We start from the raw sequence: 23,549 nt of genomic DNA, 5'->3' as shown, positions 1-23,549 counted from the left end.
GAAGAAAGAAAGGAATTGAACATAATACCACCTTATCAGCGATAGATGACCACAGATCGAAGTGGAATTGAGAAAACAAACTTAGTTCTATGCTTTCAAGACCAAGCAGTGGTACCTACCAGTCGTAGCCTTACAGAGCATTGTCACTGATATTTTACAATAAGCCCTAATAACGGGTTGTCTACAATAAAAACGCATTACGTACGAATACTATTACACTCACCAAGAGCCACAATAAAGAACGTAAAATTTAATTGATAGCCGTAAAATCATCATCCACTCATAACGGATTTCGATGAAATTGGGCGCAATTAGAGACCTTAGTGGGAAACCTCTCAAGCCAGAGTTCGGTCGGTTGAATATTTCCAAAGTTGGGGGTTTTGTGTAATTCCTCGTGGCTGGGCTTTACTGCAACTACCAACTATCGTGGCGATTGATATTAAGAATAATTAATTAGCGAACAAAAATGTTTAAAAATACATCAATAACTGGACAGCAAAGACGGTATTGGAGGTAACTCATAAGTCTACTGGAAAGACGCATTTGCGTGAGAGCTGAGAAGCCAGTTAAGTCTAATGGGGCAAAATATATGATTTGGTTAGAGTGGGGCAAATGAAAGCTTCAAATGAGTGCCTTGTGGCTCAATTAGACGGGACTTACTGCTTTTATTGCAAGCGTAATGGAGGTGTTTTTCGAGTAACGTCACCCACAGTAAGACGAATTTAGCCATTTCTCGCAATGCAGTTATCACGAATCACAGTATGCAAGTGCGACTAGAGAACAAGTAAATACACCAACGACTTGGCCTACAACAAGCTTCTGAAAAATAAGGTACATACTAATTCGTGAAGCTAGAAAACAAAACGTGTGGACAGAGAAGAAATGATGAACATCAGTCACGTGGAACTGATCCGCTTCTAACAAATGGATATAAATATTGACTGTAATAAAAATGCTTACGTGAGTCTTCGTAATAACTCATCGAGGGATTGCAGTATCGAACTGGCGGAAAGTTTTTACGTCAATCATCAGAGCAAAGAGACTTTTGACGACTTTGGTCGCTATCATAACAAGCGGTTCGGAGTTTTTCGTGAATTTCAGAAGCTAAATTTGAAAAGCCAATATCAGACATTCAAAGTTTTTGTTCTAAATTGCCCTTATGTGTGTGTGTGTGTGTATGTATGTATGTATATATGTATATATATATATATATATATATATATATATATATATATATAGAGAGAGAGAGAGAGAGACTGAGAGAGAGAGAGAGAGAGAGCGAGAGAGAGAGAGAGGAGAGAGAGATGAAGAGAGAGAGAGGTGGGGAAATCTAAATATTCACAGATAATCTTTAGCACAGTACGAACAGGAAAATCCAGATGACCAAAGAAGCAACAATCCGTATCACGCTCTAATCACTTGCATCGATAAACCTGAAAAAATCTCTTCACAGATAAGAGATTATTTTATCACAGTTCCTCTTGAACGACCTTCGTAAGTATATTTCCTGATTGGTTAGCGTGATAATGCAGTTTGTTATACCCTGATGTTGTCGTTCTTAATTCCTTTGGGTACTGAGGTTGAGTTAATTGTCATCTTGCTGAGAGAGAGAGAGAGAGAGAGAGAGAGAGAGAGAGAGAGAGAGAGCAAACCCTTGGGATTCCCCAGATAATCCAACTTTTCAGCTGCTGAAGAGAGTCAACATCACTGGAGCTTCGACATTCGAGAAAACATGAAGTGTCTCCTGTTACTTGGTCTAGTGGCCGTTGCCGTAGCAGCCTCGGGTAAAGACTCTATTCATCACCATTTTTTAAACATTTTTGTTTACGGACAAACTTAAACATTTAGATATTATCATTGCTACTAGTGCAAATAATGTTTTACCGTTAGATCATTTCGTATGGAACAGTAGCTGCTAGACATTAGACCGAGTTTATCTCCAGGCAGAGAATCATGCAGTTTAAATAGTTACAATTTAACTTTACGATCTCTTTCAGTCCCCACATAAAACGTGAATTGAATTTGTACTCCTAGAACATCACGGCATTGCAGTGACGTTATTAATATTCTATATAATCTAAGAGACACATTAGTAGATTCATCACATCAGTCCAAGTTAAGATACGGGACTGCTAGCTTTCTGAATGTGTTGTTCCAGTGCTTCGAAACATTTATTTCGTGTCAAAAACATACTTATGTGAAAATGTTGAATGTCCAAATAAGCATTTTTTCCCTAAAACCGTAACTATTTGTGTTCAAATATTTTAGAAGCACTCAATAACCAGATGTAATTTCAGTCCAGTTTCTTAACGACACTACAAAAATAAACAAGGGGTACTGCCATGGCGTCTTTCTAGAACCATGTATATATTTAGATACCTCCTTCCTACGGTTCATCGCTCGCCAAGAATTTTCCAAATACGAAAAAAAAAAAAATTAGAACTGTTGAGGCTTATCACTTTTGCATGAATGGTATTTTCCTCAGAGTGGCGTCATTGTTTGACTCGTGATATTTCCAAAAATTAGGTCAGGGCTGAGACTGGTGTCTCTCTCTCGGTCACTAGTTTGAAAAAATTAGAGCACACACAAAACACACAAACACATGCATGCGAACACATGCACACATAAACGCACACGTATACATATATATAAATGTGTGCGTGCGTGTGTGTGATGTGTCTGTGTGTGTGTATGCGTGTTTGAATTTGTTTTCTTATAGTGAAGAGGTTTAAGTTTTTTTCCTGTTAAATCTATCGTATCAGTGTTGACGGATGGCAGAATTAATACCTGGTAGTTATTCGACTAATGTGAGTCGTATGTTGTATACACATTTATGTGTGCATATTAATATATATGTGTATAAGCATATATATAAATATAAGTGTATATATGTATAGATAGATAGAGGTGGGTTGATACTGACTCTAATTACAAATACCTGAGGTATCAACTTATACATCCCTTGATGGTCGAGTGGTTTAAAGCGCGTCATTGAAGTCCTCCGCTCTGGTCTTCCGTGGATCGAGCCCACGAGACGGCGAACTTTCTATCATCGACTAAAAAAAATTCCCCTTCGGTTAACGTATATGAAAATATACCATTTCCGAGGCAGAGCGAATTGGGTATCAAAGGACATTTGAAGCTTCATGCCCGTATATGAATCATAGGCCAAGGGTTCGTGTGGTCCGCTGAATTGATAGCTGCTAAAGTTACATGAGTCTCAGTTACGTAGTAAAAGCTGTTTAATTTATGATGCTGTGGTAAAGATCATTCCATGAATAAGGAATGACTGACGTCACTCGAGAACGACGTCCTTTGCAATTCCTGGAAATTCCTTCCATCTCTTATGGGTCAAGACGTCCTGAGGTGGTAGATGCATGCGTACGTTATTAAGTTTGTGTTATGTATTATAGTTTGTCTATCGCCTTCACAAATGTATCAATATACGAATCACCTTTTACAAATGTATCAATGTATGAATTACTTTTACAAATGTATCAATGTACGAATCACCTTTTACAAATGTATCAATGTATGAATTACTCTTACAAATGTATCAGTGTATGAGCAAATGCATCAGCGTACGACTTATTTTTACAAATGTATCAATGTATGAATCACCTTGACAAATGTATCAACGTACGAGCATACATAAGGACTCAAACTGTATATATTGCTTGTGTGTGCGGATATATTGTAGTTAGTGAAGTACTACTGGTTTTAAAAATGCTTGATCGTTAAAACTAGGCCCATTTAAGGTAAAAGAAGAACTGAATTTAAAAATATGTTGCGTAGAATCATCTTGAACTTCTTTTCTAGCCAAAATAGAAGAAGAAGTATACCTAAAAAAAAAAAAAAAAAAAAAAAAAAAAATATTAATTATATTGGTTATATTACTACATCAAAGGGTGCCGAATTAAATATATACCTGGATCCTGATGTGCGCCAGAGGAAGGCAAACTTGAAAGACACGAGATGGTAGTAGTATCATTGACATAAGAGACCTCACAGGCAGTATTTCCTCTTGCTAACCTGTAATTCGGGTTTTATAGAAATCCCTAGGGGATACTTCAGAATTCCGTGAGCACGTAAATTCAGTCAGTCAGTACTTTTTATTATTATTATTATTATTATTATTATTATTATTATTATTATTATTATTATTATTATTATTATTACCGTAGGCTTCCAAAATCTAAGGTGATTATGGATTTCCAAAATTCGAACAAGTTTTTTTTTTTTTTTATTCGATGGGAATTTAATGATTTCTGTATATTAAACTATCCGGAAAATCTATGAAAACCTATAGTACCTCTCGATGGGAAGAATTATATACCTGTATATTCGATTTCAGAACTTATCGGCAGTTATTAGGATGAAATAACGGGCACAAATATATACAAGGACACAAAATCAAACGAATGACAAAAATATGGTCTATTCTTGGGCAAGCTATGAAACTGATATTCACATTAAGCAAGATTCAATGGCCTCTAATATCCTTAATATTATCACAAGCCCGGCTAAAGGCAGTGACATTGTTGTCTTGAGAAAATAAATTTTTTCAGCACAATCACGACTACAGATATATAACGTGAAGATAACGTTGTATCAAGATAAGAATGATTACGAAAGGACAATCGCAATAAATGCGCTCAATCGAAGACCCTGTTTAGTCCCTTGCACTTACCGTATTATGATTAAATGCAGTTCTTTATGAAATCAAAATCCGATTTTTCTTGGTTAGTCTAATCAGCAGTGCGCGAAGTTCTTTCTGCGTGTTAAGCAAAGTAATTTATACTATATTCTTAGTATTTTACGTGGCTGGACAGATAGTGACTGCTATTTGAATACTAGTCTTACTCTAGTCTTTCATACAGCGCAGAATCACGTACTTTATAAAGTCTCTCTCTCTCTCTCTCTCTCTCTCTCTCTCTCTCTCTCTCTCTCATACACACACACACACACACACACACAACTCGAAATTTACAAGAGAAATTCGCATCTACGTAGTACATCTATTGATCGCGTGTTGGAAATGTCAGTAATAATTCGCACTAGTTTCGGGCGGTTCTTAATGAAGGTAGAAATACGTCCAAAGTGCGTGACGAGTGCTTACAAATCTTGAGTGCTTAGTGCGGTAAGTGTGGAAGGAAAATCATTAAACAATTGGTTAGAAAATAGGACTAGAGGGCGTGCTCCGGTAGCGCAGTTTGTCTTTAGAAAGAAAGGCTCCAGGATTTAAGGGACAGAAGGACAAAATAGTGTAAGTACTATGTGGCGATGCTGTAGTAGGTCTTACGATCAAGCAAAGTCATATTTACCGAAAAAGAAAACTCGTAGTTAGCTAAAACGATCAAGCAAAGTCATATTTAATGAAAAAAAACTCCGTTAGATAAAAAACATAATTAAGAACCTTCCATGTGTGTCCTGGAAACGCGTCAAGAAGGCGTACGTTACTGGCACTCGTCTTTTTAAAAAACGTTTCGAACTTCAACTCCAGCGCGATCTCATGGCTGCAGGCTCTCACCCAAGGCCGCCTGCATATTCCTTGGGGAAGCGGTACTCCGATATCATAAAAATAACCGTAGAATCTCCTTGAAAATAATGTCATTACGTTTCCCACGCCCAAATGAAATCATTCTAGTGTTAACGTAACCCTAACCTAACTTAATAGCATGGCAGAAAAACCGGGGCTGGTGCAATACTTGTACTATACATCTCGGGAATATAGGACTAGGCCGCCTAGTACTATCTACGTACACCCGCTTGATGATTGGTCAGATTCAAACAGCCTTTTAATGCTCACCCAAATGGATGCCATGCAGCGCTGGAAGTTATCCACCACTGAAAATACAACGGCACTGGATGAATTTAAACCATAAACTGTTAATGCTTGTTTAGATTTTGTCTTTCTCGTGAACGACGGAGGACGGGAGGAGTGTAGAAAACCGTTCGGCTAGTAAGTAGGTCAGAGGAGAAGAAGGATTTAATAATATAACTGATTAATTAAGAAGTGGAAGAATTAGTCGAATGGTCATAAAGAAGTTCTAACCAATGAAGAATTGGAAGATCTCGATAATTTAGCCAGCCACTAACGTTCAGTTATGCCTGCACAGTTATAACTGCGCAGTCGGACTGTGCAGGCAAATCTTCGCCACTAACGATACAGGCCATTTTCTCAGACCTCAGTAACAGCCATGGCGTCAGCACACGATGCTCTGGCTGTAATTGGCTTGCTGACAGCTTAAATAAAAAAAAATTCATAAACGTCAAGTAAAATGTCCAGTGAAAGAGTGGTTGATAAAAACGAATTAAATATTCGCATGTGAATTTGTTAAGAGTTTAAATTTGGCCCCAAGGACTTTTCATAATGTTTATGGAATAATTTATGAATGAACGAAGAGTTCCATGGAAAGATAATTAAGATCGTAATCGTTTGCTCTCGTTTCAAAGATGACGCACATACTAGGCCTAATATTTTATTCTATTTCATTAAAAGGGTTAATACTGATTTGTTTTCGTTTAAAGATTGACTTTCTTATGAGGTGTTACAATGAATTAAAACCCTTAGTTTACTACTGTTAGCTTCCTGTGTTTCATTAGTGTGTTGATTAGTCTAATTTCATTTCAAAGCGAACTTCCGTGAGATGCATAGTCCACTATTGTTAGGTTTTGTTTCGTCTGAAAGTAGAATATTATTTTGTTCTCAATTTAGAAATGAATTACATACATGGTGCATAATCATGAATGGACGCATATAGACCAATTTTTGCTTTACGTTATTTTGGCATAATAAATATTTATTCTCATTGAAAAACTGTCTTGCATATATGGTTTATAAATATTAATAAACATACGTAGGCTTAATCTGTTACGATAGCCTTTGGATTTTACTTGCCAAAGCAAAGTCTCACTTATAAAGATATCAGGGAAATCTACAAGCCATTCAAGAATGATGCTGTCACTTTCAGCCTTCATTATACACTTATTTTTCCCGTGGAAAATGGCCAAATTATAAATATAAATTATTCTGACTTCCGTATCAATTATTATCAATAAATAAATCCAATATATCATCAATTTAGGAATAAAAACTTTTCAATTTCGTAAAACCCAAAAAAGTTGCCGTCACCACATTAAAGTTGCAATGCGCATGCGCAGCTGTTTGGACTGAGGTTCATCGATTGAGATGAACTATTTACTCAGGCCGCCTGCGCAGGCCAGAAAAACTGTGCAGGTTGTCCACACTAACGTTCAGTTATAACTGCACAGTCCAACTGTGCAGTTAAAACTGCGCAGGCATAAAGGCATAACTGAACGTTAGTGGTGGGTTTAAACAACAACTGTAGGCTAATAAACCAAGCAGGATGGAAGGATCGGCATTATCAAAATCAAAAAGATTTAACGAAGTGTTTCAGCTTTGTTTTCGAAACCTATGCAACAAAAAAAGCTGGGAAAATCTTATGGAAAAAGTGTAAGAATACAGATATATATATATATATATAGATATATATATATATTATATATATATATATATATATATATATAATATATATATATAAACAGAATGCAACTCCTTTTCATTATGGGAATAGGAGCTTTTAATGGTACACAGTGTAAAAGTTACAACATGTAAGACCACTAAACAGTGATAAATATTAATGAGAAATTGAAAAGAGAGAGAAAAGGACTCTCTCCGTTGCAGTTTCTCAAAGAGGAACCTGCTTCAGCCGGAAGGAAGTTGATCACTTCAATTCTGTCAACTTCGCGCGACTCAAAGCGACTTTACTTTTCATTTATCCTGATCATTACAATGTTCGCGTCACACTTTACGTTATCTCGTATCTGTATGTTACAAGGAGTTACAAGGATCAGGATGTCTCAAAGACTTATTATTAGTCCATCCTAAGACGAGACATCCATCGTGTGCTCACTTTATCCTCTAGGAGCAGGTTTTACTGTTCATTCACAGTGTCCTCCTAATGGTTTTGCCTAGCTTTCTTTAAAACTTTCACACTGTTGCTATTTACGACTTCTGATGGCAGTATATTCCATGAGAGAGAGAGAGAGAGAGAGAGAGAGAGAGAGAGAGAGAGCAGGCATAATCATATACAGCGCTATATCTCTATTTTCATAGCTATTTTATTGGGTCAGCTGTGCTTAATTTTAGCAATAAATTGCATTACAAGAATGAGAGAGTGAGAGAGCCCTGAGCCCACGTACGGTTCTCTAAGTAATTACTGAGACGTTATTGCATGTCAAAAATATATAAGGCTCATTATCACATGTTATTCCAAACTTAAACTCGGTTACACACACGCACACACACACACACACACACACACACACACATATATATATATATATATATATATATATATATATATATATATATATATATATATAATGATTATCACTGGACTTGAGGGACTATATATAATAATAATAAAAGAATAAATAACTTCCTTCACGCACCATCACTGTCTTTTGTTTTTCACCTTTATCTCAGAAAGCTCAAGATAGCCGGCTCTATACGAGATCGAGCACCTCTCGTGTTGACTCCAAATTCGTCTTTTACGAGATAATGATTCTGATAAGATATCACGACTTGAGATTCTGTGATTTCTATTTACATTTGCAATTTCCCTGTTGCATATCCGCGAAAGCTGTAACCGAGTACTGGGACCTTCCCTGAAAAAAAGCGGGACGCCATATCTTAAAAACTATAGTAGATTCACATCAACTGTACATTTGATGTCTAGGTCAGTCCCTTACGACGCTCCTGGTTGGCTGTTGATAAGCCAATCACAGGGCTGGAAATTCTCAGTCTCTCGAGAGAGTTCACATGGGTAGGATCTATGTTCCACTTCTCCTGAGGGATACGTCTTTCAAAAGTATCCCTCAGGAGAGGTGGAACATACATCCTGCCAATGCGAACTCTCGAGAGAGACTGAGAGTTTCCAGCCGGTGATTGGCCTATCAACAGCCAATCTGGAGCGTCGTAAGGGACTGGCCTTGACATCAAATGCACGGTTGATGTAAATCTACTATAACCCTAAGATCTTGAAAGTTATCTCATTATGTCTCCTACACTTAAGTTATTAGGAGTGATACTTACAGCTAACCTAACCTAACCTAGGACTAGGAGCAAGGCCAAAAAAAACCTGGGCTGGTGCAATACTAGTATAAACATCTCAGGAATTTGCTTTCTAGTTTGATCATTACAGATCAGATCTTGCAATTTTTTTTTCTAGAGTATCGCTTGAATTCCAGATCTCGGCGTTAAAATCTTATGTTTTAGGCATATAAACAACCGTTTCAGTGTTGATTATTCTTGTAACGTTGTGTTGTATTGTAATGTTCGCCTAAAAGCAAAACATGTTACTTTTTAATTTCCAGGTCACTAGTAATAAGACTTGGAAAAAAATGCGCTCTCATTTATTACATTAATACTTCGGGAGTACAGCATAATAATGAAAGGTAGAAATGGCTTTAATATCGTCCTTTACCAACAAAATTTAATTTATTTATTGATGTGGGTGAACTGCGTCACAGCAACATTGATCATCCACGCTGAGCAAAGGATAAACCAATAAAATGGAAGGCCTCGTGGAACTTAATAGTTTCAGTAAACATTACAAAACGCTGGAAAAGTAGAGTTTTCTGTCTTGCGTCAAATCAAACTTTTTTTTCTTTTTTTTTTGCAATCACCCCTATCAATACGATAACAAAATACGATCAAGTCCCTGAATCTAAACTAACAATGTCACGAAACATTCTGACAAAGTGCAAAGTTCGAAAACTTTTCTCGTCATTTCGTTGAAGAGTAACTCATACCACTTAGCTCGGCCGCAGATATCGATCGAGTGTCATGGAGCCCGAAGTTTGGATAATAACAAAGTCGTGACTGTCAATCATTCATTGCATTTTATTGACGTTGTTGCTGCTGATATAAATTGTTCTTTTACCAGTGCGGGATCCTGCTTCTAGATGACATAAAAGAATGCATCGCAATTCTTTTTTTTATACTTTTTGTTGGTGCATTTTTGCCATTTGTTTGCAAACGCACATTTTCGATCTGAGAATGCTTCTGAAAATAAGCTGCGAGGAACTTCCTTTTCATATCTGTCTTGTAAACTGGTTATGGCCTCGTTCTACGAGAAAACTTGTTGTGATTATTTTAATTTCTTATTTATTTATTTTTTTTTATTATTATTATTTTTTTTTTTTTGGCTAAGATGGCTTTGGCATCAGATGGTATTTGTTTTTATTTTTTTCTATTCTTGGTCCACTGCATTTTAGGAGGAATGTCCCACACACACACACACACACACACACACATATATATATTATATATATATATATATATATATATATATATATATATATATATACATTTGACATACATCTGAATGTGTGTGTGTGTCTGTGTGCGTGTATCTGCGAGCGTGCGTGCGCCATGCAGCAGTTATTGAGTTGAGTTGGATGTACCGAAAGGGTTGGTATTATCAATCAAAAAAAAAAAAAAAAAAAAAAAAAAAAAGCTGGCCTTAGGGATGAAAGCCAAAACCTGCGAATTCCTCATTGCAAAATCGATTCCTGTAATTCTCAGAAGTCGAAACAAGCTGAATCCACCTATTTCATATCACGCAAAGGTATAAATGTGGCGTAAACTAATCATAATCGAATGCTGATATATATGTACATACATTATGCATTCGATTGTATCCATTTTCATTTTCTTATGTTGAATACAATCGAATTACCATATCTTCGTGCCTAAGAAGATTACCCGTACTATATACATACATACATATATAATATATATATATATATATATATATATATATATATATATATAGTATATATATATATATATATATATTACATATATATATTTATATATATATATATATATATATAATATATATATATATTGTAATGACCTCGTTATTCGAGACCAACAGGTTCAAAATAAAAACAAGAAATTGGGCTGGAATGACTGACGAAAGGCAAGTCAGACCAAGGAGGAGGACTGAACAGCACACCAAAATAACCCTAATAATAATTTATTTACAGGTTAAATTGACATTTATTTACAAGTGAGACAAGGCTTTGCTTGGCAAAAATACACAGTGATCAGTCAACAAAATAATCAATAAATCTACCAAAGTCTGAAATCAGTAGTTAACATCGCGCTAAACCAGAGCATAAATCGCTCGACTCCAGAAATAATGATGAAAATTACAATAACATCAATAACAGAGCCATACACTTGCTCGTCACCAAAAGTGTAAGATTTGAACAACAGGCAGTCACACTAATATCATCAAATATAAATACACAAATATGTAGTATGATCTGAAAAAAATATGTACCAGACACATAAGACCCAAGCAGCAAAATAAACAAACAAATTCACAAGAATTGTCGAAGACACAGAAACGGACGAGTCCTCATCCTCCTGTAGAAGTCTGTCCTCCCGTAGGAGTCACAGATGGCTTCCAGTTGCCCCAACACTGCCATGCTGATGTTGCCTTCTCAGCCGAAGGTTCCCAAAGCCTCTCAGATCGCCATCCAAAACCCGTCTGCAGCTGTCACTCACTCCACGACCAAAGTAACCTCGTCACCATGACGATAAACACTGGCCGGCAAGAGAAACAATGGGACAATCGTTCCTCCTTTTATATGTATATAATATAAATATATATATGTATATATATATTTATATATATAACTATTTATTTATTTAATTATTTATGTGTGCGTAGCTGTGCCATTTCTCCTAATATGCAGTGGACTCAGAATAGAAAATAATGAAATATCAAATTGAATATCTAATTTCAACGCCATACCGTTAATCCAAACTGTGTATCGTGTTGAAATTACGGTCTATCGGATGTGGGAATTATATGTATATTTTCATTTGGAGACAATAAATTCTCAAATTATGTATGTAAGTTATAACTGGAAGCACATAAGCCCTGATAATCTTAACCAACTGTTGTTGGGAAAAGTATTGTACGAATGTGACAAACATAGCTCCCAAGCCTTTGGTAGCACTGACGAAAGAGGGGTGGAAGCTGTTTTGTTGACAGCTGCTGAAAGTTCTTTTCATGAGAACAATGTCAGCAGAATGAGTGTAGAAAGAGCACGTGAATTTGAACTGTGTAAAAGTGGGTCGCAGAAAATGAAGCGTATGTCGCCATGACTAGTTGATGCCTATCGATGGATAGACGCGAGATGTCAAACTAAGGACGTTGCATACTGTTGTTGCAATATTCGTGAGATCCGAGAATATACGACTAGAACATAGAATGAATGCTGCTTTCAGATGATACATTGTTGAGTTGGGATGAAAGAGAAAATCTTCAGACCAGTGAAGAGTGTAAGAACGGATGTGAGAGAGAGATCTACTGACACTGTTCGTCTTTCTGTATATGTCAGAAGACGTGGTAACATCGCAGACATTATTTCTTAGAATATAGCAGAGGTACAGCCGAGCTTACGGGAATACACGAGTTTCCCCATCATCAGGATCACTTAACTTTAGAATGAAAAAAAAAAAAACAGTGAGAAAACTATACTGACTGACTAAATATAAAACCATTAAAACAATTGTAATTGGCAACACTTTAAAATACATATTATCACGAAGTAGCAAAGGAATATAAAAACCAAAGTTAATTGCAAACCAAAACTGACAAAAGAGCAATGACTAAGCGCTAAGCAGACTAAGCAAAAATCGTTAAATGAAATCACTGAGCATATAGATACTAAGAGAGAGAGAGAGAGAGAGAGAGAGAGAGAGAGAGAGAGTTACAAGGAATTACAAGGATCAGGATGTCTCAAAGACTTGTTAGTCCATCCTAAGAGGAGACATCGTGTGCTCACATATCTGTAAGAGCAGGTTTTACTGTTCATTCACAGCGTCATAATGATTTTTTCTAGCTTTCTTTTAAACTCCTCCACACTGTTGCTGTTTACAACTTCTGGTAGCAGTTTATTCCATGAGAGAGAGAGAGAGAGAGAGAGAGAGAGAGAGAGAGAGAGAGAACATGTTTATATGTATGGTGTGTGTGTGTGTGTGTGTAGAGAGAGAGAGAGAGAGAGAGAGAGAGAGAGAGAGAGAGAGAGAGAGAGATTTAGTATTGCTTAAACAAAGCAAGCTGTACGTAATCAAAACTGTTTTCTGAAAATATGGAAAGAATCATATACTCGTATGTTACTATTTTCTCTGCAATCAAACTTGAAACACCAAAATTTTTCCCTAACCCTTCCAGTCAAGACCCATGGCCCCTTGGATGAAGAGTTCGGGTACGTGACGGTACGCCCGGGTGCCCACATGTTCTGGGTTCTATACCACACTGACCAGCCAGGTGACTATACGACCTACCCTCTCATCATGTGGCTTCAGGGAGGACCTGGGGGATCAGGAGTTGGCTACGGCAACTTCATGGAATTGGGTCCTTATGACATCAATGGAAATCAAAGACCTTATGCCTGGGTAAGTTTCATCACAGATGCAAGCTCTCAATCACTGAGGTTTTTGCAGTTACCGGTGAAAGAGTTAAAGAAGGGCTAACATCTTCCTCTCTTTGCATCTTTCTGAAGGAGGGAAAGACCCAACAAAGAGGTGTAACAAAATAAAAGAAAATCGTTTTACTGGAAAAGTAGGTGGCATCCTGGGTGCTATATATTTACAGGCTTTGCAGTTGGAGGCGACCATAGCAACCATAGCTCTGAAATTTTGGCTCTGAAATAAGGCTGTCAGAGAGCAAAGCGTGAGTTCCCTATCTTGAGGGTGTGAGTAGGCATACAGTCCTTCACTAATTTATTGTATCTATCTATTTATGGTTCCTAATGATATCTACTTTTCATGCTGCCAAAAATTCTGAATTTTAAGTATTCAAGGTTATCGCATGACCTTCCTATTCTCAGTCGGTTGTCACATTTTATTCTTCTTGATTATGTGTGAACATTCCGAGTGAACGTACCCTGCCCAAGTTTGTGGTCTTTCACAGTTTCAAGATCGTACCCAGGGCAAACCAGGACACGGATGTGTAAGGTTTGACCCCAGCATATTGTAGATATTTAGTTCTATATATAGCACGTTATCGTGCGTTGATTTCCTTCAATGACAATAGCAGTTCATTCCACCTTGTGCTGCCAAGGGCTCTTGCTCTCTGAGCAACCCTTAATACAAAGCGTTTATTGGTACCTGGGAATTACATTTCATGACATTTCTTATAAACGTATTTTCCCCTCTATTAAACCAAGGTCTATATACTCTATAGACCTTGTGTTAAACCGCCTAAGCTTCTATCAGGAAGGGAAATATCACATCTTTCACAGACTTCCTCATTTTAACTTCAATCAAATGTTCTTATCAAGTTAGACTCAGTAGAACAAGATGTAAGTTAGACAGTCTCAGTAAAATAAAGATGTAAGTTAGACTCAGTAGAACAAGATGTAATTCAGATAATAATAATAAAGAAAGAAAGACCTTGCAAAGGCATTTTTACTAATTATGATACCCAAACAATCCTTGGTATAGAGATCAAACAAAAAAGCACCAGAATGAAATCGATACATTCTAACAAAATGATCAGAAAGCCATTAGACATGTACAATTGCCTTGGTTGAAAAAGAGCGCCCCTTTTTGAGATAGTTAAACCAGTTTTGGTGAAAAAAAAATGATTAAGTACTTAATTCAACAGACCAAGAAAGCCAATCTCCTCTTCGTGGACAATCCAGTTGGAACCGGTTACAGCTATGCCGAGAGCTACGACACGTTCACCAGAGACAACGACCAGATTGCGAAAGATCTGGTCGTCCTCGTGAAGGAGATCTTCAAGAACAATACCGATCTCGAGCGGATGCCCTTTTTCGTCTATGCAGAATCATACGGCGGGAAGATGACCGTCGATTTTGCACTGGCGTTCGATGCTGTGAGTAGAGTTTAGACATTTTTTCAACTTCTACAAGTTATGCGACAGGCCCAAACCTACTTCTTAGCTGTTACTGTAAAGTAGTATGTAATGGTGATCTATGTCATAGCAAATGCCTCTGTTTCCATTTCATTCTTATTCCAAATCTAAGTCTGCATTTCAGTGCTGTTCATTTAGTCCAATACTTGACAACAAGTCGCCACAGGATTCTGACACTTTTTCTTCCAACTCTTGCAGGCCGTCAAGAATGGAGAAGTGGTCAGCGACTTCAGAGGCGTTGCCCTTGGCGACTCTTGGATTAGCCCCATGGACTCCGTTAACACCTGGGGTTCGTTCCTGTACCACATGGTGAGTGGGCTAACTATAGACAGAAGCTGTGGTCCTCTAATGGTCACTTCTGTAGAGATAAAATTTGACTTGTGCTCAAGTTCGTAGCTCTCTTATTAATCGTGTTTTGCTTTACTATTAATAATATTTTTCTGTTTTCATTTTTAGTCTTCTGTAAAAGGAAACTATTGAGATGACTTTGTCTGTCCGTCCGCACTATTTATGTCTGCACTTTTTCTCTCTGCTCTCAGATCTTAAAGATTACTGAGGTTAGAGGGCTGCAAATTGGTGTGTTGATCATCCATTCTCCAACCATCAAACATAACAAGTTGCAGCCCTCTAGCCTCAGCAGTTTTTATTTAATTTAAGATTAAAGTTAGCCATAGTCATGCGTTATACTGTTTCCTCGAAATAACAGCTGACTTTCTATGCTGAAGCAAATGGTCCCACTAAACACCCCACACACTCGTATAGATTATGACACTTCCTTAAGTACACCTTAGTTTAACCAGACCAGTGAGCAGATCGACAGCTCTCCTAGGGCTGGCTGCCCGAAGGATTAGATTTTTATTTGCGTGGCTAGGAACCAATTGGTTAGTCAGCTTCTTGCAGGATATGAATCACATTTAATCGAGAAATGAATTTCTAATCACCAGAAATAAATTCCTCTAGTTCTGCATTGGCAGTAGCAGGGAGTGAACTCGGGCTACCAGATTGATAGGCGGGTATGTGAAACACTCGTCCAGTGAGGAACTACGACACTTCATTGATTTGTTATTTGTAAACATACCAAGAACGTCCGAAATTCGATTTAACTAGGGCCGTTTGGAGATGTACTTTATTTTCTTTGTTTTCCTCTTCACCCATTCTTCAGGGCTTTGTCAATCGCAAGGGGATGGAAACCATAGACGCAGCGGCTGCCCAGGCCCAGCTGGAAGTCGACCAGGGGAACTGGGAAGCAGCCACCACCGAGTGGGGCAACACAGAGTTCGTTGTCATGGACGTAGCCCACGACGTCAATTTCTACAACGTCTTGGCTGAAGAAGACATTTACTTCCTGAAGAATCGGAGGCCTCATTCCAGAGATCTTTCCTATATGTCTCCACAAGTCCGTAAGTTTGTTTGCGCAGCTATATGTATGTGTGCGTGTGTACGCATCTAAATCATAGCTATAATCACAGTAAACCTTAGTAATAATGAAAGACGAATTATGCTTCAATGAACTTAAACGTAAGACAGTTGTGATTACTATTCCGTATATACTCGTATATTCAGAATAAGTTGCAATATTAGTTGTTTGTCTTCCCAGGTACTTACGGCCGACGCTTGTTGATGCTGATTTTAGTTCTTAACAGTTTTGTAATATTTCTTTATTTAGAATTATGATAAACTGAAGAATATCACATAAAAGTAAACAAAAATCTAACAGCTGGCAAATACGAAGCCTCGTGGTACGTTATTTTGGTGGTTCTAGCAACAAATTTGTATTGTATCCAGAGGCTCTTTCTTTGTTCAAAATAACCCAGGCCATACTGCCATCATGTACCCCCCCTTCAACTCATCCTCCTCCTTGTTCTGTAGGCACTACTTTGGTCAGTGCTCCTAAAATTTCTCGATTACATGCAATCTGTCATCATTTAACCTTGCTCAGTTTAACGGGAGCTTTTCCTTCTCGTGTTGCGTCAAGTTTGGGGCTGATTTTCCTTCGTCTCGGTGTTTCCAGAGTAAAAAAAAGTCCTTAATTTCCTTCATATATATTTTCAGAGTTACAGAACACTTCAGTTCCTCGTCGGAGAGGTGGTTTACGTGCTCGCCAACCGATTCGGTAGTTGCGGGTTCGATTCCCCGCTTTGCCAACGTGGAATCAGAGGAATTTGTTTCTGGCGATGAGGAATCCATTTCTCGATACAATGGGTTTTTGATCCCACAGTAAGCTGTAGGTCCCGTTGCTAGGTAACCAATTAGTTCCTATCCACGTACAAATATCTAATCCTTTGGGCCAGTCCTAGGAGAGCTGTTAATCATCTCAGTGGTCTGGTTAAACTATGATATATACTTATTTATAGAGTAACAACACTACAACACAACCCACATGAACAACACTTCTGTAAGCAATTCTGATGGTTCCACATTCACATTTTCGTAGATTTCACAAACAGTTCATTTTACAAGAAACCCACTAAAGTTTTATCCGCTTGTGTGAGAATTGCTATTTTCTTTTCAACCTTAACAATGAAATCGATTAACCATTAGACAGAAGGAATAATCCTGACACATATTCAATATAATTTAAAATCTTCGCTTACTCGAGGAGTAAGCCTATAAACTACTTCGTTGTTGCTGTTGTTGGCGGGGGGAGGGGGAGGTGGGTGTTAGGAAAGCATGAAAATGTCTGAAAAAGGTGTTTCGCATGAGTTAAAGATACAGGAATTTTAGGGCAGGATATAGAAAATGTGGATGTTAAACAGTACGGAAATATCTATAATAAAATATAACACATTTAATTTCATTTTCGTTGGTGAAAGAACGCTCTGTCTGACCGTAGATTTTAGCATGCCCCCCGAATAAGCTGGAGGTTGGATCACGCCTTGTTTTATTTGGGATGGAGGGAGCTTCCTCACTGATACAACCCTATGCATTGTAATTCCGTTCCCTCATTTTCGTCCTGTACAGTTACTCATTTCAGAACTTTCCTTTCGAAGTCGTTTAAGTTATTTGGTGTCATTGTCTGGAGAAGAATATATATAATGCGAATGGTTACAATGATCTCTTGAGAGAGACTGAGAGTTTCCAGCCCTGTGATTGGCTTATCAACAGCCAATCAGGAGCGTGGTAAGAGACTGGCCTAGACGTCAAATGCACGGTTGATGTGAATCTACTATAGGAATCAATTGGTTACCCACCAACGGGACCTACAGCTTATTGTGGGACCTCAACCACATTACATCGAGAAATTAATTTCTCATCGTCAGAAACAAACTCCTCAGATGATTCCACGTCGGCCGACCCGGGAATCGAACTCGGGACTACCGAATCGGTAAGCAAGCCCATTTCCTTAATCTATTCACCTTTGCTCTCTTCCTCGTCAGGTCATCTGTACGAGCACCACGTCCTCGGACGCTACGGGCTGACCAACGACGCCCTGAGCGACTTCATGAACGGGGAGCAAGCCGCCCGCTGGGGTATCCCCCCTGAGGTGGTCTGGGATAGCCAGGGGGGCACCGTTTTCGACCAGCTTACTGGGGATTTCATGAAGCCTGTCGTCACTTCAGGTATGAGGGAATGTCGCTTCTTTGTCTGGACATAGATATATGTGTGACATATTATTCGAGCTACAAATTTCCTCTAATATCTAATTCGCTCTACCTTGGGGTTGGATATCGATTCTAATTACGAATACCCGAGTTCGACGGTGATGTGTAAGGTCGGAATCGGTATAAACTTATAATCTCACTTGTTGGCCGAATTGATAACATCACTGACGTCTTGATTTCGTTTCTGTCCGCTGGTCGGTGGTTCGAACCCCCGAGAGGACGAAATTATTATCAACTTAAAAATTCCCCTTCATTTTACATATATGAAAATTTATCAATGCCGAGGTAGAGCGAATTAGATATTAAAGGACATTTGTAACTCGAATAATTTATATGAATCTCGGTGATGTGATAATTATTCATATATATATATATATATATATATATATATATATATATATATATATATATATATATATATATATATATACATATATATACATATATATATATATATATATATATATATATATATTACTGTTTGTGTGTAGATGTTTTCAGAATGGTTATGTGTCAAGTGTCTTTTTATATCTAATTCACTATATGTACAGTTAGTATACATACACACATAACACATATATATATATATATATATATATATATATATATATATATACATGTATGTATGTATGATGTATGTATGTATGTATGTATGTATGTATGTATATGTATGTATGTATGTATGTATATAAGAAAATTGCACAAAAACTCGAGTTTTCGAGAAAAATATATCTTTAAACAGCAAGCTCCCGCCAGCCATAGGTAGCTTTGCCAAACTTAAAAAAAAATCAATAGTTTGATTTTAGTTTGAAGATGTTAAGCTAGCAGTGACTATCGGAAGCTTACCGTCTGAATGTACTAGGTGTTTCTAACCATTGCATACTGCAATGATTTAATTGATATATGGTAAAGTACTTTTGCGTATGCATCATGATTAGATGTATTTCGTTATCCACAGTTGAGAAACTGCTGACTGAGACGAGTCTTCACGTGGCTGTCTTCACGGGTAACCTTGACCTGATCTGTGACACCCCAGGTAGGTCATCTTGATTACCAGATTATGTCACGAATATCATGCGTTTCTAAAATACCAAATGAGACAGTCACTCTGATGTAAATGTGTATGTATATGCGCGTGTATGCATGTATGTATATAAGCGAATGCCACAGGAAAATGATGGGCAGAAATCCAAGCGTTTTTGTCTTGACTAAGACATTCGTTCCTTGACAATGTCTTGGTAAAGACGAAAGCGCTAGGATTTCTGCCTATCATTTTCCTGTGGTATTCTGGTATTCGCTTATTTAATAAATTCACGTACATTTACTGTGATTTCTTTAAGCATGTATGAATATATAGATGTATAGATATATATTGTTACCCGTCATTATTATTTAATTTTTTACCCGTTTGGGTTTCTTATGCAAATATGACAATAAGATTTCACAGTATCCATACACATTACAGTCGTGTACATATATATATATATAAGATATATAATATATATATATATATATATATATATATATATATATATATATATACATATATATATATATATATATATATATAAATATATATATATATATATATATATATATATATATATATATATATATATATATATATATATATATATATATATATATTATATTTATATTCTTTGTTTATGCTCTTATATCTGAAAAAGGAAGGGATGCAAAATTATAACTTCTCCACTGCTTCTTTCAATTTTCTAGCAGTAATTTTGCAACAAAGATTCTCTGGAGATATTTGGTAGTTACGTCTACTGGCTGAATTTCATGACTTAATCCATGAAAAAAAACACTAAATAAGTCCTTATGATCCAGGTACCTACAACTGGATTGAAAACATGGAATGGCCGGGGAAGCAAGCGTGGCTTGCAGCAGAAAATGCTGTTCTGCATGTCAGTTCTTACTCCTCTCAAGCAGCTACAGTGCAGCGTTCAGGCCAGTTCTCACTGTTCACCTTATTCAGATCAGGACATATGGTAGGTTTTTGCTTGCGTGTGCCTGCAAACGCTGCTTCGGTATATGTGTTATGATGGCATATGAACGGTTGTTTAACCCTTAGAGTATCAGATCTTCCAGCCATTGCTGTAATCGGTTTTTCTCAATTACTTATGCCAAAAGGAGAATAAGTACTTGAACTTGACAAGAAAACTGGCGATCGTGAGCTACTGGCAAATTCAGACGTACATTTCTAAGTATTTAAGTGTTTATTGACCATTCCCATCAACAATTCCCAGTAATAGAAACATGAAAATACATTCAGATTTGAAAAAAATGTAAGGTTTTAAAGTAACAAGGCAAATGGCTCCATCGTGCATCACTTCTTATGATGTGCCCGTAACTTGATCGCAGCAACAGGGTCGAATGGTTATCACTAGCTTTTCCAAACTAACAACCATCGCGAAGAGGCATTATTTGCGCATGCGTAAGTTAGAAATTTGAGGACCAGAGAGATACATTAGCTAAACAATTATTGTCTTCTAGATGGACCCACCTTCAAAAACGTTAAGATAATCAGGAGAGCTAAAAGAGCGGTAATATCTTATCAACTTCTGATAAGGATTTTTTTGGAATCCTCGTCTACTTCCGCGTCTAACGAGACATTTGTTACAAAAAGACTTTAAAAGAAATTTGTCGTATGTACAGTAGCACTAATATAGCTAATTTATCAGTGAGAGGACTGATTTTTTAAAATCTGAAAATTCTATATAAAAGTGGAAATATATTGGGATAAATAATGAATATTTAATATGAGAAGCACCATTTGGAAATGCTAAAATTGTAGCGAGCTTTTAAAAATATACGGAATATGAAAACTAAATTGATTAAGCATTACCTTTTCATTTTTTTAACGCATAATCTGTTAGTTCCAACTAGAAAACATGACTACAGTCATGTTTTCTAGTTATTCTGATTTTCAGCTATTGAAAGATGACATTTAATATATATTGATTAGTGCTAATCGTCTAACTTTGTCTTTATCACGCTAGTCCTTTTCTGAACTTTCAGCACATTCCCATCAATAGAATGTGATTGTGTTATCATATTCTATCTAAATGTGGCAACAGATGATGGGAATTTACAAGAAAAACTAAGAGACAAATAGATTCTGCTTTTAGTCATGCCAATATCAACTTGTTCTTATCAGGAACGAAAACCTTACACTATAGCTATTGATCTATCAGAAAGATATATATTAAGATCACTAACTTGTATTTAAAACGGCATTTGCAACGATAATGATAGATGTGTTTTAGATTTTTATTCGCTTTAAAAGGGAACTTTTTTTTATTTTGTTATTTATTTATTTACTTTTTTTTTTGCAGGTGCCCATCGACGCTCCAGAAATGGCTCTGGTCATGATTGACCAGATCACCGGATTCACTAACGAAGCTAAGGAGAAACGAGACGAGAAGACCCAGCGTGCTCCGGTAGCTGAGGACAAACAAGCGACCACCACGATGCGCGAGGAAGCGCTGAAGCTAAGCGCTTCTAAAGCGAGCCAGGCTGACGAACCCGACCCTGCAAGTACGAAACCCGTGAAGACCCCTAAACGCAAGTCGTCTCGTGTCCACCACGACCCCCGGGCGGAAGTGGTTCATGCCCGATCTGACACACCTACCTCCCAACATTTCATAAGAAGAGTCCGCGTTTAAGAGTTTGGCAAGTGACTGATACTATCTGCTGTGGTGGACTGGACTGACTTGTATACGCCGTGATCGAGAACGAGTCCAGCAGACATTCTCAGTCTAACTTAACTGTTACTATGATAATCGTGGTATTAGTGCTTTTCAATAAGTACACTGTATAGTATGATTGGTCATTTACATATTTTGTAATGAGCTTTAACTGCATCAAATCCTGTTAAGTAAAAGCTTACTTATCAACTTTCTTCAGTTTTCTGTTCGTTCCATAAGATTGTGTGTTTTTATTATAGTATATGATGCAATTGCACTAATTCATTATTTTTATCATTATCATAAGTAAAACGTGTAACCAAAGTATTGTAGAAATACAATAGCATTTGTGCAGTGCCACTAAAACTAGTGGCTTTTAAGATGACTCTAAAGATAATTCAAAATAATTTGGATGATGTGATGCCGAGAGGACAGACGAGTAAATATCTTCTAAAGGAAATGTTCTTCTTCAGTTTATCCTATCCTTAAATCATTTACTTTAGCTTAGCAGTTATTGAGTCTCCAATCCACTGAAAGATCCACCTCTGTTTCTATTGCTTCATATAATAATGCAATCATGACCCAACAAATAGAGGGTTTGTTTTTGCAGGGGATCTTGTGTCAGTTTGAGTTAAAGTAATAATTTATATGTGAACAAGGCGTGAACCGACCTCCAGCTTACTCAATATGCGTGCAATAATGTCCCCTCACTCATAAGTAGCAAACATTATATTCCTAACTTAACAAGATGTGGTCTTCGTAATTAATACTCATACTTAGTACTACTCATACTAACAACAAGGATAAAAAGAAAAGGACACAAATTAAACACATTCATATAATCTCAATTATAAGTTGAAACGAAAAATTATCGAACGAAAACATAGCCTTAATTCAGTACACCAAATAAATTAAAACGGGCTAAAATCTACGGTCAAACAGAGCCTTATTTCACCAACAAATATTAAAATAGATATGCTATATTTTATTAGAAATAATTTTTCTGTACCATCTAACATGCACATTATTTATTTTAATAGATTTTCAATCTAATAAAAAAATCATAAATATCCTATCCTAAAATTCCCATATCTTCAACTTAACGTGAAAAACCTTTTTCAGACATTTTAAGGTTCTTCCATACACCTTGCTTACCACCCCCCCAAAACAACAACAAAGCAACGAAGTAGTTTGTAGGCTTACTACCCGAGTGAGCAAAAAGCTTCCCTACGAGAATCTCGGAGTTA

The 23,549-nt window shown here is 37.0% G+C and overlaps 1 protein-coding gene across 1 annotated transcript; it reads left to right on the top strand.

Moving 5' to 3' along the window:
* Positions 1 to 1,625: 1,625 nt before the first annotated feature.
* Positions 1,626 to 22,762, top strand: LOC135220512 (retinoid-inducible serine carboxypeptidase-like). Its single transcript, XM_064257665.1, has 9 exons — positions 1,626 to 1,784; positions 13,287 to 13,510; positions 14,724 to 14,954; positions 15,192 to 15,302; positions 16,156 to 16,393; positions 18,371 to 18,553; positions 19,554 to 19,631; positions 20,444 to 20,604; positions 21,952 to 22,762. The coding sequence occupies exons 1-9, from the start codon at positions 1,733 to 1,735 to the stop codon at positions 22,279 to 22,281; spliced, it is 1,608 nt and encodes a 535-aa protein (XP_064113735.1). The 5' UTR covers positions 1,626 to 1,732; the 3' UTR covers positions 22,282 to 22,762.
* Positions 22,763 to 23,549: the final 787 nt, after the last annotated feature.

The sequence above is a fragment of the Macrobrachium nipponense genome, chromosome 2 (assembly GCF_015104395.2).
Source record: "Macrobrachium nipponense isolate FS-2020 chromosome 2, ASM1510439v2, whole genome shotgun sequence".
Classification (NCBI taxonomy): domain Eukaryota; kingdom Metazoa; phylum Arthropoda; class Malacostraca; order Decapoda; family Palaemonidae; genus Macrobrachium; species Macrobrachium nipponense.
Note: the sequence above shows the minus strand (reverse complement) of the source record. Positions and strands in the feature narration are given on the sequence as shown.